The following is an 18,036-nucleotide window of genomic DNA, read 5'->3' as shown; positions in this document are numbered from 1 at the left end:
AATAAAAAATATTTATAATTATTTTAATAATAAATAATTTTTGGTGTAATTTCTTTCTATTCAAATAATATTTTTCCAGAAAAAAATAATTCCTTCAATTTTCACTTTTGCGGATAAACTTGTTTTCAATTCTTTTGGATTCCTTTCTATTATTTTAAAAGAAATTTATGCGATAAGAATTTCACCTGAAAATTGAACTGAATATCCATATATTTTCCGAAACGAGATGAATTGTCATTGCGATTGGTCTTTGCGTTACCAAAAGCCTCCAGCACGGGGTTGCTGCCGATTAATTTATCGTTTACCGCTTCCACCTGCTTTTTATGCCCCGTAGCAGCTGCAATAAATTGCAAGACTTTCTTGGACGCCTCCGTCTTTCCAGATCCCGATTCGCCTTAAATTCGCCGCAGAAAAAAATATATAAATATGGAGAAGAAATTCAAAAATAAAAAAGTTAATAAAAAAATCATAAATATAAAATGGACAAAAAAATTAAATTTTTGTAAACAGTATAAAATTAAAGAAAAAGAAGAAGAAAATACTATAATTTTTTAATCGTTTAACAATAATTAATGTAAAATAAATTAAAAAGTAAGAAAAATATCTACCTGAAATCAAGATGCATTGATCGCGATTTTCCTTTGCCAGGGATTGATAAGCAGTATCTGCGAGAGCAAAACTGCAAAAAAGTACTCTCATAATGAATGTGATTTAGCAAAAACGCCAACATATGATGACTTAACTTATAATAAGGGATCTTAGATCTTTCTCTACAATTTATTTTTTGCCAAGAGATTTTGAAGAATTCATTCTGGGACATTATATATATATATATATATTTATATATATATATATATATATATATATATATATATATACATATATTAGGAGAATGCTTACATATGAGGAGGCGCTTCGAAAAAGTTTCTTCTGTGATAGTACTGAATAGTTTCCGGAGTATAAATGGGGAGTTTCTTGTATGGATTCACCGATACCAGCACCTGGCCGATGTACGTCTGCGGGATCAAAAGAATAAGAATCTTTTTTTGAATTACTATATATGTTCTATTATACACTTTTTCTGTACTCAACTCTATTAATGACAAGCAAAGCCAGATATGAGATTTCAAGTAAATTAGAAAGTTTCGGAAAAATTAAACATATAAAGAGATACCATAAATTAAATATCTAATAGATATAAAATAAAATATATAATAAAATAAAAATATACATAAAATAAAAGAATTAAAAAGTTTTTTTCCAAGGGATTAATTGTGCTTTTGACTCACGTAAATGAGATCCTCCTTGAATCGCTTGCGCAGATTGTCGATGAACGCGGATTCGCTGCGGAAATCCTCCAGCAGGACAAAGTCCTGAACGCCGACTCGATCGCGTTCGTGTAATCCACGCTCCATGTTTTCGGGCAATTTCCGGTCGTGTCTGAGAAATTCCGGTTTCGGGGGATTCGGCTTACTCAAGCCACCCCCAATGTCCCCGATTGTGTTGACGCTGTGAATATCAGTGAGAATCAGAACTGTCGCTAATCCTATTTATTTATCAATCGATATTTTGTCAATTCGCAATTTACAATAATATCACTGCCTAATAATAGTTACTTGTATAAATTATAAATTATATAAATGAAAAAAAAGATGGCAGAGTAAAAAAGGTGAAAGTAATTTATATTTTTCTCTGTTTTTATTATATTCATAAAGAGCTCTCTAAATGCTAAGAGATGAAAGAGAGACAGAGAAAAAGATGTAGAAAAAGTAAATTTTTATATTTTTAATTATTTAAAATTTTTCATTTCTATATATCATGTTTTGAATTTAAAGGTCGGGAATTTAAAAACAGATTTTTGTTAATATGAATTATTTTTAGTGCTAGATTAATTTTTTGTTTCGACTATTTTGTAGTAACGTTGAAAATTTATTTAATATGGATAGCATTAAACAAAGCTGGTTCTATTCTGCGTGCCACATTCTATTTGGCCTCGCGAACGATAAAGGCACAGATTAGATATTGGAGCGGTTCGTATAACATTTAAATAGACAATAAAGAAGGCAAATGACACAGATCGATCGACAAATATTGATTGGAAGAGTGATAAGGAGCGAGAGAAAGTCGAGGGAAAGTTTTATAAAAATGCCACACGCGATCCACACATAATTTATTATAATAAAATGAATTATTTCCGGTATAGAGCCGGTGTCATAAAATTTCGGAGCACGAAAACATTATATATATATATAGATTTCAGCGAGTTAAATAATTCAATCTGACATTTTAAATTTTTGACAGGTTCGTTCGACAAAATTCGTCCTCGTGACGAAAGATCGAGAGGACTTTTCGATGCGATTTCCGGTTTGTAAATTATCGCGGAGAATTTTCGAAAGAAAAATTACTTAACAATAAAATATTAAATTTCGTTCGCCAGGAATGAAATACTAAGGTAGTAGATATTAAACTGACTACACTGGCTGTCTATTAGATTTGTTAAACTATATTTATTGACGTTTCGACCATACGGGCTGTGGTCCTTTTCAAAATTACAATAGAAGCATTAATGAGTTACTGCATATCGTTATTGACATTTAAAAGTACGCTCCGGTGAGACTTAACTTAAGATCGGATGGTAAATTAACTGCGTTTCACTTGTGTCATCTTGCCACGACTGAACACACTGTACTCATTAATGCTTCTATTGTAATTTTGAAAAGGACCACAGCCCGTATGGTCGAAACGTCAATAAATATAGTTTAACAAATCTAATAGACAGCCAGTGTAGTCAGTTTAATATCTACTACCTTAAAAATTACTTACCCCATTATTTTCCGCGATTCCTGTGACAGAGGCACACCTGCGCACCTGCGATATCCAAATGGAAAAAGATACACGAGAGAGAGAGAATTCGGCTTCGATTATCGTGCTCGTTTTGACATTATCAATCGCGAGCGCGAATTCGACTCTGGTCTAGTCCTCGGCTACCTGGTTAGAATAAACGCGAAATCGTCAGATAAGATAAAAATAAATTTGCCGATTCACACGCATCGCGATGTCTGATATTGCAAAATCCAAGCGGCAGATATAGTAAACATTCAGTTCGAAAAAATCAGCAAACGATATAATTTATTGATTAATCTCAATGAGCAATTTTTGTCGAAAGACTAAAAAATTTCGTTTCCGGAAAAAGTAGCAAGCAAAGTTTATGGATTTATCAATTGATCGATCGGACAATTTTTGTCGAAAGAACACACCCCAGCTTAAGTAGAAATTAAAAATTAATTTGCGATTAAGCGGCGCGCTTGAAGAATTTTGAGTGTCGTATTTTTCGAGTTTTATTCTTCGAGGAACTGTATATAGCAATAACTGCAATCATCTGAGAGATAACAGAAGATAAATCGAAAGGTATAATAAGTCAACTTCTTCAAAGAGACGCAATTTTTAATTCCCAAACGAATCACACGACACATGTCGCCCCAATTATATTATTTAATATATTCCATTCCATGGAAAAATCAAACTTGAATATTCTCCAAACATATAGTGATGCAATATCACGTGGACAAAGGAAAAAAAAGATTTACAAAGAATTTATTTTAAAAATTGCGTAGACATTATTTTAAAAATAATGATACGCATCTGGACGATTAATAAAATGCAATTATATTTTTTTCAACAAATTTTTCGACTTAATGAATCTCATAATATAATCCTACATCCCATAATAAATACATCCACCTGTTTCTTTCGATTTCAAAATAAACGCGATATTTATAAATAATATTTATAAATATATAGATTATAAATAATATTTATAAATATAATTTATAACGCGATATTATACACATATATATTTTTTTATAATAACATCTTTTTTGCGCAATGTAGGGACCACTTAAAACATCACGAGCCATCAGGTAAAAAGCAATATCCATCATCGTATACAACAATAATAATGAATATAAACGCACGAAAAAATGTCTTCGATATTTCGATAATCTCTGCGATGAAAAAAAATCACTCTATCGAAAAATCGTCGCTCGGAAATTTGACACTTGTCAGACGTTAAAAAGAAACCGGAGAACGAAGGAGTCACCTGCGACTGCTACTAAGAATGACCCGATAGTGACCACTGCCTTCCATCGTCCATTCCCTCTCCTGTCTTCCTCTTACTTATCCACACGACTGATAGTGAAACGAAACACTTAAAACGCTTTGAACGTTTAACGAAGCGCGCTTAACAGCAAGACTCTTCAAACGTTCCTTTAAATCTTTCAATGTACAAAAAGGTGCCAGAATTTTCCAGAGACATATAATTATTTATATATCATCTTAACTTTATCTTTTGTTTAACTTCGTTTAATTAAAAATGTTAATTTAATAATACTAGTATAATTTTCTAAGGTTTTTCGCACAATATTTTACACAGCATATTATACAATTGATTTACATTTAGTATCTCGAATGTAAAAAATTTATACTTAAAGGATAGGATATTTTAATGCTAAAATTTATATATTTTTAATGAATAAATGAAACTTTGTGATTATACTATTATTTGTGGCCTCTTTCTAGAAGGTTGAAATTTAAATATTTATTTTTTAATTCAATTCATATATATTATGAATTCATATATAAATTTAAGACTTCAAAAAATTAATTTTAATAATTTATTACTATTTTATGATCACATAAATTTATTTTCATTATTAATTGAACCGCGATTGTATTAAAACTGCACTGAAATTTATTAATAATTCAATGTAATTCATATATATATCTTTTTTATATTAAATCAATTATTTTTATCAAATTATTAAAAATATATCTAGAATATTAAATTTCTATAATTAATAATTTTATTGCGAATTCAAGAGAAATTTTTTAAATATTTTTTAACCGATTACATTAAAATTACAAGTGGAAAGAAAAGATTGATATCAGAGACGTGTCTATATGTCATTTGAAAACCTCATTAGTGATTAACCATATTTACTTAAACTGCCGAAACTGCAATTTCAAATTAATCGGTGCAAGATCAGTTCTAATCAATAACATCAAGGTCTGACAATAAAATATTTTCTCGCATTTAATCTAATCTAATCTCGATTCATTTCCTTTCAAACACACACATAACAACGTTCTTGCAAAAAGTGATAAAATTATTTGTGACTTTTCCACCATTGAGACCTTTGTTGTGTAAGGTTGTCCGATCGTGTAACATTTTTCGCGTGCGATTGTGTTATCGCCGATTTATGGCGCATTGCTGCATTAATCACATTATATTAATCTTTCAAGCGTGTCGATCGATTCTCAAAACGCGACGCGTGAAATCCGGGACACAGCATCGATTAATCTTATCGATTAATCTTATCTGCCGTATGCATAAATTCACCCACACAATTATTATTAATAAATTATATAATAAAATAATTATACATACATATATATATATATATATATATATATATACAGGATGTCTGACATAAAGTGTCACACAGAAAATATACGTATATAAGTAGATCTCGTTATTTGCAGACGAAAGCAAAAATGTCGAGGAAGGCCATCATTTTTGCATTTTCTCAATTTTTGCCATCATGTATCTTTATAATTCTAAACCTTAAATTAAAATTTGACTAAAGTGAACTCTACTTAAAATTAATTGAAGAATGTGGTCTTGTTAATATTTTATTTCCACAAGGCTTATTAGTTTGCGAAAAACCTTTTATTTTTAATCGCTTGTAACTCGAAAATTATTGATGCCTCAATATTTTTGCCGAGAAAAAATTGTCTTCAAGTAGCAAGCTCTACTTGTATATTTTCGGTGTGATACTTTATGTCAGACACCCTGTGTATATATATATATATATATGTATTGCATTGGATATATATATATATATATATATATATATATACAATATATATATATATATATATACACAATATATATATATGTATTGCATTGGATGAATCATGAATCTGTAGTGCATGTTGAAACGCATATGAGGCTTAATGCGCATGAAGAAAGAGAGGTCAAAGAAATAGAGAAAGAGAAAAGGAGAAGAAGACACACAGTGCATTATTAATGCTCTTCCCGGAGCTACGAGATCGATAATTAAACGGTGTTTATCTCCGTCTTTCTATTTCGGTGGCAGCGAAAAAATCGATCTGACTCATTGACACTCGGTCGTGAACCTCAGGTTCGATGAGTAATTTCCCTCACCTTGGCGAAGGTATATCGCAACATGTGTAATCGCAATATATACAATATACACACACATATATACTATCATGGTGAGCCACACAATCTCTTTCTGGTGGTGTATGATGTTGTATGACGAAGGGAATTATCAATCGCGGCATACAAAGAGGCCCATTGTCGATTCCTCGGCTGTCAAAAGTGTTGCCTTCGCAAACAGCGAATGTAGGCGGAAACGTCTCGCATGTGCTGTGTCTACGATTTGATTTTTGTCATTTTTTATCTATGTAAAGTCGCCGACTAAAAGGTTCTTCGCTTTTGCTACACAGAGAGAATTTTCTCTTAAAATTTACCCTGAAAGTCATGGTGAGATAATATAATATTGGAAGAATTTTACAAGAGTCTCTCTGATTAATATTTACCTTAAATAAAAATATTAATATCTACCACTATAAGATATAAAATATGTTCAATTAATTTTAGATAATAAAATTTATTATGTGTATATACACTGAAAAAAATTATTGAATTGGAATATTTATTTTAATACTGCCTCAATAAATCATTTATTTGAAACTAATAATATTGATTTGATGAAAAAATACTTATTTGACATAAGAAAATCCTTTTCAAGACAGATAAATTTTTATCTTATTATTTAATTTCTTTTCAGTTTATTAATATTTTTTATGGTGATAAATATTAATCAGAAGAATAAAATTCTTATATAAATTCTTCTATATTGTCCCACAATTATGATTTTCAAATTAAATTCTAAGAGAAAATTCTTTCTTTTTAAGGTAAGTTTCGGATCTTATTTAAGTATATGTGAGTGCCAATGTATACTGCAGTCAAATATATTAATATATATCAAATGAAATGATAATAAAACTACTGAAATTCATATTTCAACGAACAACCTTTTAGTCGGCGACATTCGATGAGTCACTCGAAATGGAGCATTTAAAATAAAAAATGTACGTAAAAGAGCAGTCTAGATAAGAATGTCATATATTATAATACACGTGACTCTTATATGCACTGCATATAATGCAATTTTTTGGTCTCTTTTGCAGAAAGATACATGTATAAGGTGTCCAAAAAAGATTGAATCTCTCCTGTAATGACAGGTCGCTCGGGGCCAATATTTTTTTCCAAAATCGATTTTTTTCCCCAGCGATTTATCCGGTCGACTCGTTATTATGTAGATTTCCCAGATTAGCGTGAGTTAACGCGATGTTTTTTTATTTGGATAACCCATGGTATAGAATCGATCGCGAGTCGCTCGTGCATGCACACTCGCGCGAAACGGAAAGTCGTCCCGCTGCATTTTTCTGCACCCGCTTCTGTGCTGCGAATCGGGGACGCCTGACGTAATGCACGATGAGTCAAGGGGAAAAGAGGGAGGTCTCATGGAGAGAGAAATACTTGACAAATAAAAAATTGCGAGACGTTTTAACGGGAGGCCGTCACGTGACGGTCCTCGATTCTAAGAATATACGCACGTATAATGCGGTGAGGATATTTGAAAAAAAAAATTACATCGATGATGCGCCGTCGAAAAATGCCGCCGAGAATATCTCCGATTAATTTAACACTATGAGTGATTTTGAGAAATTAAGAAAGATACGTGAATTAATTAACGATGTTTTTTTCGTGTCTTGTTACAAATTTTGTGATTCGGTTGACCGTAATTTAAAAAAAATTGCATCCAGGATGTGCTGTCGAAAATTTCGATTAATGTAACATTTCGAATAATTTTGAGAAATTAATAGACACGCGAATTAATTAATAATTTTTTTTTGTGTTTTGTTACTTTGTCATTTGGTTGTCTCCAATTTAAAAAAGAAGCATCATTACAAATTTTGTCATTTTACCCTTAATTTAAAAAAAAATTTCATCAAAAATGCGTTGTCAAAAAATGCTGAGAAAATCTTTCCGATTAATTTCGAGTAAATTTGAGAAATTAATACGCGATTAATTAATAATGTATTTTTCATGTCTTGTATTACAACTCTGAATTTTGTTATTTGGCTGCCAAACTAATTTGTACGAATTTTGGAGATTTCTCCACACACGCTATTATTATTCATATCTATGTAATTGGATAATTTTGTTATTTTGTTGCGTTTCCGCCTGACGTCTTATACATTTGTCTAGCGTTGAGGACGAAACAACCTATTTCCGGAAACCGGTTAGCCTTTTGTCGACTCTCGTTCACCGAGAGAAGAAAGACGAGAGGGTTTTCACTGCGAGCAAAATAACACTCGTGGAATTCTCGTTGCCGGCGAATTTTACGCTCGCGAACTGAATAACGAATGAGCGCGCACGTCCTAGAATTCATGATGAGCGATTTAATGATATTTTGTTTTAAAAATTCCCAAGACAATAAATAACGCGAAATTTCGAAAGAATTATATTTCCACCTGAGTTTCGAACTTCTAATTCAAGATTAATAATTTCGAGATCCGCCGATGAAATATTGTCATACGAATCGATTTCATGAATGAAACCTGTTCTTTTTTTTTCACTTTCGACACCCTGTAGATAACTAGGAGGCTAAATACATCGCGTGGCCGACGTTTTCGATCGTCGCCGTCGACGGGCGATTTCCTGGACACGTTCCCGCTATCGCACGAAGCCCGCATATAGTAAAAGCGCTCTTATCTTATGATAATGAAAGGAATGGCGACATTTTCCGTCTACATGTTTCTTCCTTTTCACCGTTGCTAGTTTCGCGCCACCAGGCAATTTCGCAGGTTGCCGGAGATTTATGGGGTCCATGGCGCGAACTATTTTCGGCGCCAGCCAGAATCCTCATCTTCAAACCGAGGATTCGGAGAGAGAGAGAGAGAGCTTTTTGTCATTAGGAATCATCTCCTCGCCTCGTTGCACTACAATTTACTTGGAGAATAGAAAATAGTTTAATACACGCAGAGAATTTTCTCTTGGAATTTACCCTGAAAATCATGGAAATCGTGGGACAATACGAGAATATATAAAATAATTTAAAAAATAACTCATATATTCTATTTTTTTCATATATCCTGCTTTATATTCTCTAAATAAAACATTATTTAAAAATTGTTCATATTATCTCAAATATAAAACGCAAAATCTCTTATGGTAATCGTGGAACAATATTGTATTGGAAGAATTTTTATAAGAGTTTCTCTGATTAATATTTACTACAATAAAAAATATTAATATGTATACATACATAGTAAATTTAATCGAATTTTATATCTTGTTGTTATTGTATTAATATTTTTCATTGTGATAAATATATTAATCAGAGAAATTCTTATAAAAATTCTTCCAATATCATATTGTCTCACGATTCCCATGATTTTCAGGATAAATTCTAAGAGAAAATTCTCTTTGTGTATTTATTAAATATATGCTTTTACATTCTATATTTTATACAATATGAACAATTTTCGAATAATTTATTCAAAGAAGCAGTTGTATATAGAAAATAGAATATATGAGTCAATTTTTAATTATTTAATATATTCTCTTATAGTGAGAAAAATATTAAAATTTATCGCGTTTTATTAATTTTTAGATCGTACTTTTAATTAAAAATAATGTTTCCTCTCTGTATTATATTTCCACTTCTAAAATAAGAATTTAATTCTAATATTATTATTAATTATATTAATTATATTAATTATAATATACTAATATAATTATCAGAATTAAATATAAACAAATATTATGTGCACTTAAGATGAAAACGTTAGATAAACGAGGTGTTAGAGAAATCAATAAAATATATTCTTAGAAAGTAACACTCCTTATTGACAATATGATACATTAGAGAAAGTCGAACTTTTAATTTTTTCATATTTACACACACATTTACGACCGTTTTATTTTTAATCTATATCATATAATTTCTTTCTGAATTATAATATAAAATAAATGCAGTTTTTTCTTTGTATAAACATACACACAAACTCATCTAATTGATAATAAACGTCACTCAAAAGCATCTTCGATCGAATGAATAAAATATAGAGAGATGAAATAATGCAAATATCATTACACTAATATTGATAACAACCTCCCGGGCTCGTATTATTCTTATCGATGATTAATAAATAAAATTGCGGAGGCGTGGAGATCTTACGTATTCCTCACCGAATCTTTCTCGAGAAACCGGTTCGGATTCGGACCGACCTTGAGTCTCGGTCATCCTCTCGAAGTTCAGGGCTTTTTCAAGGTGTTTGCTCGCGGTAGTGGTGAGCCTTAATAAGCTCCGTTCGCGATGTGGAAAAGAGAGAGAAAGAGGGTACATCGTGTATAATAATAAACCGGCCAAGAACGAATCGCGCGGTGGCGAGAGGATAATAAAAAAAAAAGCAGAAAAACACGAGTAAATGGGTGGAAAGACCCGTCGCGAGTCGATTTAACTAAGCACCGATTCTATTTTCGGAATTCCCCTCTTTGAACCCAGCCCGCGGAAAAGTAATCGTCATCCGGAACGAAGTTGCGAGAGGAAGGCAGAGGACATCGCTCTCGAGGAACTTTTATTTCAATTCGTTTGTTCGAGTACAAGCTATACTCTGGAAAAAAATAGACGTCAAATTACATAAATAATAAGTAGAAAATATTGCACAATAAATCATGAAAAGGTATACATGTAATTTCACACTTATTATATTTATGTAATATATTACATATTTTTTTTTACAATGGAGATTTCTTGCTCGCACACGTCGAACGCATTTTTTGCTTCATCATTCATTAGTTGCATTATTTCTCATTTGCGTTATAATCTCAGTCATCGTTATATTTTGCTTGACAAGACGAAATTCTCAGATTGTCAGATTCTCGATCGCGTTTGTACACAAAGGGAAGTTTTTCTTAAAATTTACTCAAAAATTTTACAAGAGTTTCTCTGATTAATATCTACCACAAAAGATATAAAATAATTTTCGATTAATTTTACTATATGTATATACATGCATTAATCAGTAAAAAAATTAAGCATTTGCTCTCCTTTTAAATAAACACTGGAATTTATTTGGAATATTTAATATAAAAAAATTAATTTTTAAAAATAAGAAATGAAAAATATTAATCATGCTCCCTCCTAGAAAAAATCTTGCGGATGCTCATGGTACATATTAATATTTTTTCTTGTGATAAATATTAATCAGAGAAACTCTTATAAAATTCTTCCATATTATCCTACAATCACATTGATTTTCAGGGTTAAATTCTAAGAGAAAATTCTCTCACGAAAATGTCTAATGTAATAAATTTGTATGAGATAAAATTGTGCTTATTGCACAGAAAATTTCTCCAACACAATTTTATCCGAACGTTTCATTTGAAATGTGCCTCGTAATGTTTTTCGTCGAAGGGAGACACTCTTTACGAAAACTCGTTCCGTTTCCGGATCAGCACGTGTCAAGTGGTAAAAAGTCGAACGCTCGGAATTGCTGATGCATAAATAATTTTTCGACGTAAGTCCGTTCGTTATTATCGATCGTAATACGATTTCGATATCGAGACAGAAATTTAATCCGCGACGCTTACGTCAGTCGGCCCAAGTTTTTAATTATCCGGACGGAAAACGTGTCATAAAAGTCCCGAAGCGACAGGTGTTGGCTCGATTTTCGATTTTAGACGAGATTTATCTCAATATTGTAGGGATAACGGGATTTTTCGTGCCATTTCTGTCATTATGCAATCCGTTAATTAACGAACCGTTCCACCGAGATGTAAATTCGCGAACCGTGAAATGTCAGGGCGGATAAACGCGATTATTATGTGTGTATAAAGTGTGACAGAGCATGAAAAAAAAATCGCTGAGTCAAATACACGTGGCGAGCGAGAAGGTGCTTGCGAGAAATTAAAAAACTTATTTTCTTAGAAAGTATTTACCTTACTAATTGTAAGATTTGTAGCGCACGTTAAAGAAAGCATGAAATTTTTAAATTTTTATTTCATCTTGCTAGCTTTTATATAATTCTTTCTCTTTTCATTTATGATTTTTAATTTTTATTATATCATGTAATTATAAAAGTCATAATGAGTTTTATCTATTATCAGAGTAACAACGTGATTCTGCGCGATATACAATATTATAACATTCTTCAATTATAATATTATATATATATATAAAATATAATATTATATATAATAATAATATTTAATAATATTAATAATAATAATAGTTTCATTATTACAATTTTTTATATCATTGATGATAATACAAGCAGGTGTTAATTCATTTTTCTAAAAATGGACGACAGATGTTGCCCAGGTGACATTAGTTACCCACATGTCTTCATTTTCCTTGTGTCAACAATTTTTAAAAAATTTAAGTTTAATTATTAATAAATGTATTTGAATAAATAATATGCTCATAATATACGTCTTTATATTTTTGTTCGTTTTCGAAAAATGAATGACAGCATGTCGCCCAGATGACATTAGTTACCCACGTGTTTTCGTTTTCTTGTCAACAATTTTTTAAAAATTCAAGTTTAATTATCCGACAAAATATATTTGTCAGAAAAGGTAAAAAATAAATATAGCTTAACGATGTTTGATTTTCTCGGGCGTTTTATTCGCAACTATCATCAACACCGTGTCAAACGAATCATTATAATCGCTTAATCAACAATTTCGTAAGCAATTTCATTAAAACGGAGAACAAAACAAACAAGAACCGTAAAGTTGATATACAAGATTGGCCTCCATCATGCGATGAATCAATTTAATCCCGGGAGAAATGGAACTCTCGTTTCTTTCACCCCTTCTCTTCCTCCCCCGAACGCATCCGCTTCCGGTTCTCTATCCGGAGCTGTGCTCTCTGCGATCTCATGCCGCTATAAACACGCACTTTCTGGGAAACAGACAAACGCACTCGTGGGCCCTGCCCACGTTTCTTCTCTCCGGTCTCGGTACAATTACTTGCGTGCCAGTTTTCGCAATGATGTATGCGACGATACCGCGGGAGATACGCGATCTCTATAGCAGTAATGGCGATAACAAGCCTCGCGCGTTTGCGCGATCGAAAGCGAAACTATTCGCTCCCTTTTTCTCTCTATTAATTGCATTAATGTCGATTTTATGTATAGTTAACGAGTCGTGAAACAAATTAATCATTCTTCTATCAATTATGTCTTTCTAGGAATTTTTTATTTTATTTATATTGCATTAGGAGCAACAAGCTTAACATTATATATAATTAATTTTTTTTTAGTTTGATAAATAAATAGATTAGCTGCGTTTTGTTTTTAACATTATTATATTTACAATTATTTGGAATTATTTGGACGACTGTCCTATTAATTATGATTTATGGATATTTTATGGATTTATGGATATTTTATTTTTCCATTAAATTTCTCGTAAAAAATAAAATGTATAATTAAACGGGGTCGTGAAACAAATTAATAATTCTTCTATAAATAATGTCTTTCTATGAATTTTATTTATATTGCGTACTAGAAGCAGACAAGCTTGATATACGATCTTTATTCGTGTACTATACTTCTTTTAGTTTGATAAATAAATAGATTAGCTGCGTTTTATTTTTAAGATTATTATCTACAATTATTTGTAATTATTTTGACGACTGTCCTATTAATTATGATTTATGGATATGTTATTTTTCCATGATTTCCCATTTCTTACACGTATCTGTTTAACTAATATCGATTTTCTTCATTAATTTTCTCGTAAAAAATACAATTAATTTTCCCCATTTCTCATGAAAATTAAAATTGAGTTAGATTAATGATGTGGAATGAGATGTTTAAGCGCTAGATGTAGGATACGAAAAATATAATAAAATATACATATATAAGATAACAAAAAAATTACGTATAAAGATGTAAAAATAACAAGGTACAAAAATACAACTTTTCTCATTCAGTTTATATAGATGCACTTTATATTTTTATATGCAGATATTTCTTATTATATATCCCATTCATGTTATTCACGTTATATACCGTGCCATGAAACGGTCTAACCGTCACTTTCACAACTTTCGGGGATCAGGATTTCTGCCTTTGTCTTAAAATAAAGGAAGGCCCGCTTTCTCTCATTTCCTTTTCGAGTGCTCCTAATAAGCTTCGAAAGAGATCCGAAGATCCCACGAATACTCCCCAGCCAACAATAATGGATCGAATGAGTTCTCGCTGTTGTTTTTGCCTTCTGCCACTTCCCAGAAATATAAATCAGCTAATATCTATGCGGAATTTCCATTGCAAAAAGTTTCGCGTCCTCATCCGTCTCGATTTGGATAAAATCGAAAAATGCTCGAATAAAAAATGAAAAAATACAGATAGGATAATCGCCGCATTAAACTGATTTATATATGTATATAAATAGTTGTAAAATATTTAAGTAAATAATTTGTAATAAAAATTAGATATATATTTTTTATCAAATCTATATAAAAGAATAAATTTGATAAAACATTTTTATAAATGTGTAATAATATTAATTTACAAAATATTATATTATATATTGTAAATTTTTACGATTAAAAGAAAAATTGTGCTGATCGCGATTGAGAAATCTGCCATTGTATAAATAATGCAAGAGAAATGAGCGTAATAACGAAAACGTTATTGATATCGTCGATCGATAGTGTCCTTCGATATATTCGAGTGAGTATCGAATCGTACTTAAAATGCAGTAACTCGACAATGTAAAACCGACCTTGGCGGACCAATGACATCTTCATCAAAGCGGTTAAAAACTGTGAACCTTCGCTTAAAATGAACAACGATTTCATCGAGTAATTTCTTAGTCTTTTCGTGACGTATTCTATCAATTGTATCTTCCAAAATATATAATTCGAGCATAATATATATTCGAAAGGAAATCTGGAATTTTCAGTTTTAAAGTTAACACTTAATTTATATATCCCAAAATTAGATTATAACAAATGATTAAATGTTGCATTGATTAATTAGTTTAATTTATTATTAATTAAATAATTAATATATAGTTGTTGCAATTATAGCGACTCTCTTATAATATACTTTATTGATAGAATTCTTATTGAATTTAATAGGACTAAATAAAATTGTTTCAATCATTATTTTAATTGGTATAAAATGAAATAAAATAAATAGTTTTGTTTGCGATTAATTTATTTAAAAAATTTAATGGATTAATAATTAAAAATTTATCACATAATCTTGCGCTTATTTTAATATCGAAAGAGAGAGGAGGTCGGCTTATCGCAAAATTATAGCGATATGAATATTTGATTAATTCGCGCCAAGTTGATTGGAGCTTCTGCTTGAACGTAATGTTGTTACGAAGTAATTGACGTGAAACGCGATTGTAATGAGAAACAGAATGGTACTCTCACTCTATATGAATGATTGAAATTGCGTATTGTATAACGAACGATGTATCACGATGACACACGACGACATAATGTAAACAGCTCGGCCAATTTGCTGAAAATGACTTTATATGCGAATCCGTGTATTCAAGGTTCGTCCCCTTTTAACATCTGCGACGATCCTTGCGTTTCTTCTTAATAAAACCCCGGGACCCGATTGTGATTTCTTCTCTCGTGACTCACGCGAATATCAATGATGTAAATTCTAATTTATACACTTATATCCTCGAGTCATATATATTTCTTCTCGTTTGATATTAAAACAGTGAGCTCAGAATTTTATATGCAATGATAAATTTCATAATCAAAGTCAAAATTAATTTTTTTCTTATTAAATATCAAGAAAAATAAAAAACAAACTATTAATTTTAAACAAAATTATCTATATTTAATTTAACTTTGCCAATTAAAATAATTATGAAAATATTTGAAGATAGAAAGGAGCACTTTTATACTTCATTCTTAGATACACGAAGAGGATTTTCTCTTAGAATTCAGTCTGAAAATCATGGTAATCGTGGGATAATATGGTATTGGAAGAATTTTTATAAGAGTTTCTCTGATTAATATTTATCACAATAAAAAAATATTATTATATATACATATTTTATATCTTATTGTCCCAAGATTACCATAATTTTCAGGGTAAATTCTAAAAAAAAATTTTCTCAGGATATTTTTAAATATCGAGAAAATACGTCGAACATAAGATAAATATTTAACAATTCTTATTTGCCAAAACATGAAATATAATACAGAGTTATCATCATCTTTTGGCCTTTTTTAAATTCCAATAAGAGCAATATTTGTCTATATAAACTTAAAAAAATATACTTTTTCTTTCTATGTACATATATAATAAAATATAATACAATACATAATAAATTATATTTATCAGGTGACTGAATGACTGATTGCAAATAAAAAAGATGAAATAAAAAAGAAAAAAAAGTGAAAAAATTCCAGATTTCTCTGCCTTCCTTCCCTCGATCGCGCAAACCGTAATAGTAATAAAGTGCGCTCGAAAGAAAGAAAAAGGGGCTACTTGGAGTACTCACTTTCGTTTCGCGCTCACGAGAAATTACTCTCGTTCTCGGATTCACGAGCTGCTCGGAACAAGACTAGCGCGTTCTTCCATCATCATCGGGTCACTGTCTCTCTCTCTCGGAGGAATCACCGGAGGAAAATCGAATCGCACGTAGGATCCAAGGAGAGAAAAAAGCGTCGCGTCGCGTTGCCTCGAAGAGAGGATGTAACGGAGCGCGTTGATGCTCCACCGTGCACACGCCACGGTGTAACATACGAAACTGCCGGTTTGAAAGAGCACTCCTCTTCGGTGGCATAAGGTAGCGGTGGTAGAGAGAGGAAGGATGATGATGGCAGCCGAGCGACTTAACGGAGAAGGAGAGAGGAACTCGTTTCCCGGTGTGCGTGTGCACTGTGCACACGTTGGATGTGGTGACGCACACGCGAGGTTACCCTGCGTGAACTCACGGGGTCCTACGGGGCCGTGGGTTTCGGTTCGGAGCGAGTTCCTTATGCACAAGGCCTCTCTGTAACGCCGCTTCGATATGAGGAGAGTTGTTTGTCTCATTCTCGAGATTAGGGTATCCAGCAGACGAGAAGATGAGAATTCTCTTACTTTTTCACATTTTTCAAATTTATTTTTTATATCATTTGCATGTATCTATATGATAAATCAATTCAATGTTGAATCATGAAATCCTTGAGATATTTCTGTCAACAATGAAAAGGTTCGGAAGTGAGAAAAACAAAAATTTATATCAATTGTACAATCTGCATTGTGTACGATAATCGAAACAAACATGTCACTACGAACTATATTGAATGAAAATATATTGTAAATTAACGAACACGCTGTAAGTGAATCGGTTTTTGACAACACAGAAAATTAGCGTGCTGGGAGTCAAGGAAAAGTTTAGATTTATTTAATAAAAAACTTCCAATTTTCCTGACTTTTTCCCTAACAATTCCGGATTTATAAAATTCTCTGACCGCTAGACACCCTGATTATTCGATTATTCGATTTTATAAATTCTTCGATTTTATTTCTTAACTTCTTCAAAGGATCTTGATACGCTTCACAAGCAGATTTTTTCATTTGAGAGATATAAATAAGAAATATAATAAATTAAGAACTCATATAATGATTCTACGAACAATGAAACACTGTTTTTAAGAAAATAAGATGTAATTCATCATAAAAATCATAAGATCTGTAATTCATTTCCTTTTTGGAATGTTCGTAAAACAATGTTTTATAAATGTATTATATATAAAATATTATTATATAATTACATATAATATAAATATTTTATATAAATATAAGAAACATATATTTCCTTTAAACTACGAATTTTTGGGGGCAATTTCGAGTTTCTTCTAAAAGAATAGTATCTCGAAGATGCTCTTTTTATATTCT

General features: G+C 31.2%; 2 protein-coding genes across 7 annotated transcripts in view; one reads left to right on the top strand and one right to left on the bottom strand.

Moving 5' to 3' along the window:
* Positions 1-18,036, bottom strand: part of Myo61F (unconventional myosin 61F) — a 42,534-nt gene that overhangs the window by 5,800 nt on the left and 18,698 nt on the right. The window contains exons 1-6 of one of the 6 annotated variants that reach the window (XM_029309472.2): positions 16,652-16,901; positions 2,824-2,988; positions 1,290-1,509; positions 901-1,016; positions 609-679; positions 186-394 (exon numbers count right to left, since the gene is read on the bottom strand). In XM_029309472.2, coding sequence (XP_029165305.2) covers positions 186-394; positions 609-679; positions 901-1,016; positions 1,290-1,509; positions 2,824-2,828 — 621 coding nt within the window. In that variant the 5' untranslated portion in view covers positions 2,829-2,988; positions 16,652-16,901. Of the gene's footprint in view, positions 1-185; positions 395-608; positions 680-900; positions 1,017-1,289; positions 1,510-2,823; positions 2,989-3,974; positions 4,174-16,651; positions 16,902-18,036 lie in introns of those variants that run through there. The other 5 variants (XM_029309473.2, XM_029309471.2, XM_029309474.2 and 2 more) reach the window with 5 other exon arrangements.
* LOC114936310 (kinesin-like protein KIF12) overlaps positions 5,317-18,036 on the top strand; it is a 61,014-nt gene continuing 48,294 nt past the window's right edge. Inside the window, exon 1 of the mRNA XM_085482557.1 lies at positions 5,317-5,382. The gene's annotated coding sequence lies outside the window, so the exon portion shown is untranslated. The remainder of the gene's footprint in view (positions 5,383-18,036) is intronic.

The sequence above is a fragment of the Nylanderia fulva genome, unplaced genomic scaffold (assembly GCF_048542155.1).
Source record: "Nylanderia fulva isolate GAGA-0341 unplaced genomic scaffold, ASM4854215v1 Scaffold21, whole genome shotgun sequence".
Classification (NCBI taxonomy): Eukaryota; Metazoa; Arthropoda; class Insecta; order Hymenoptera; family Formicidae; genus Nylanderia; species Nylanderia fulva.
Note: the sequence above shows the minus strand (reverse complement) of the source record. Positions and strands in the feature narration are given on the sequence as shown.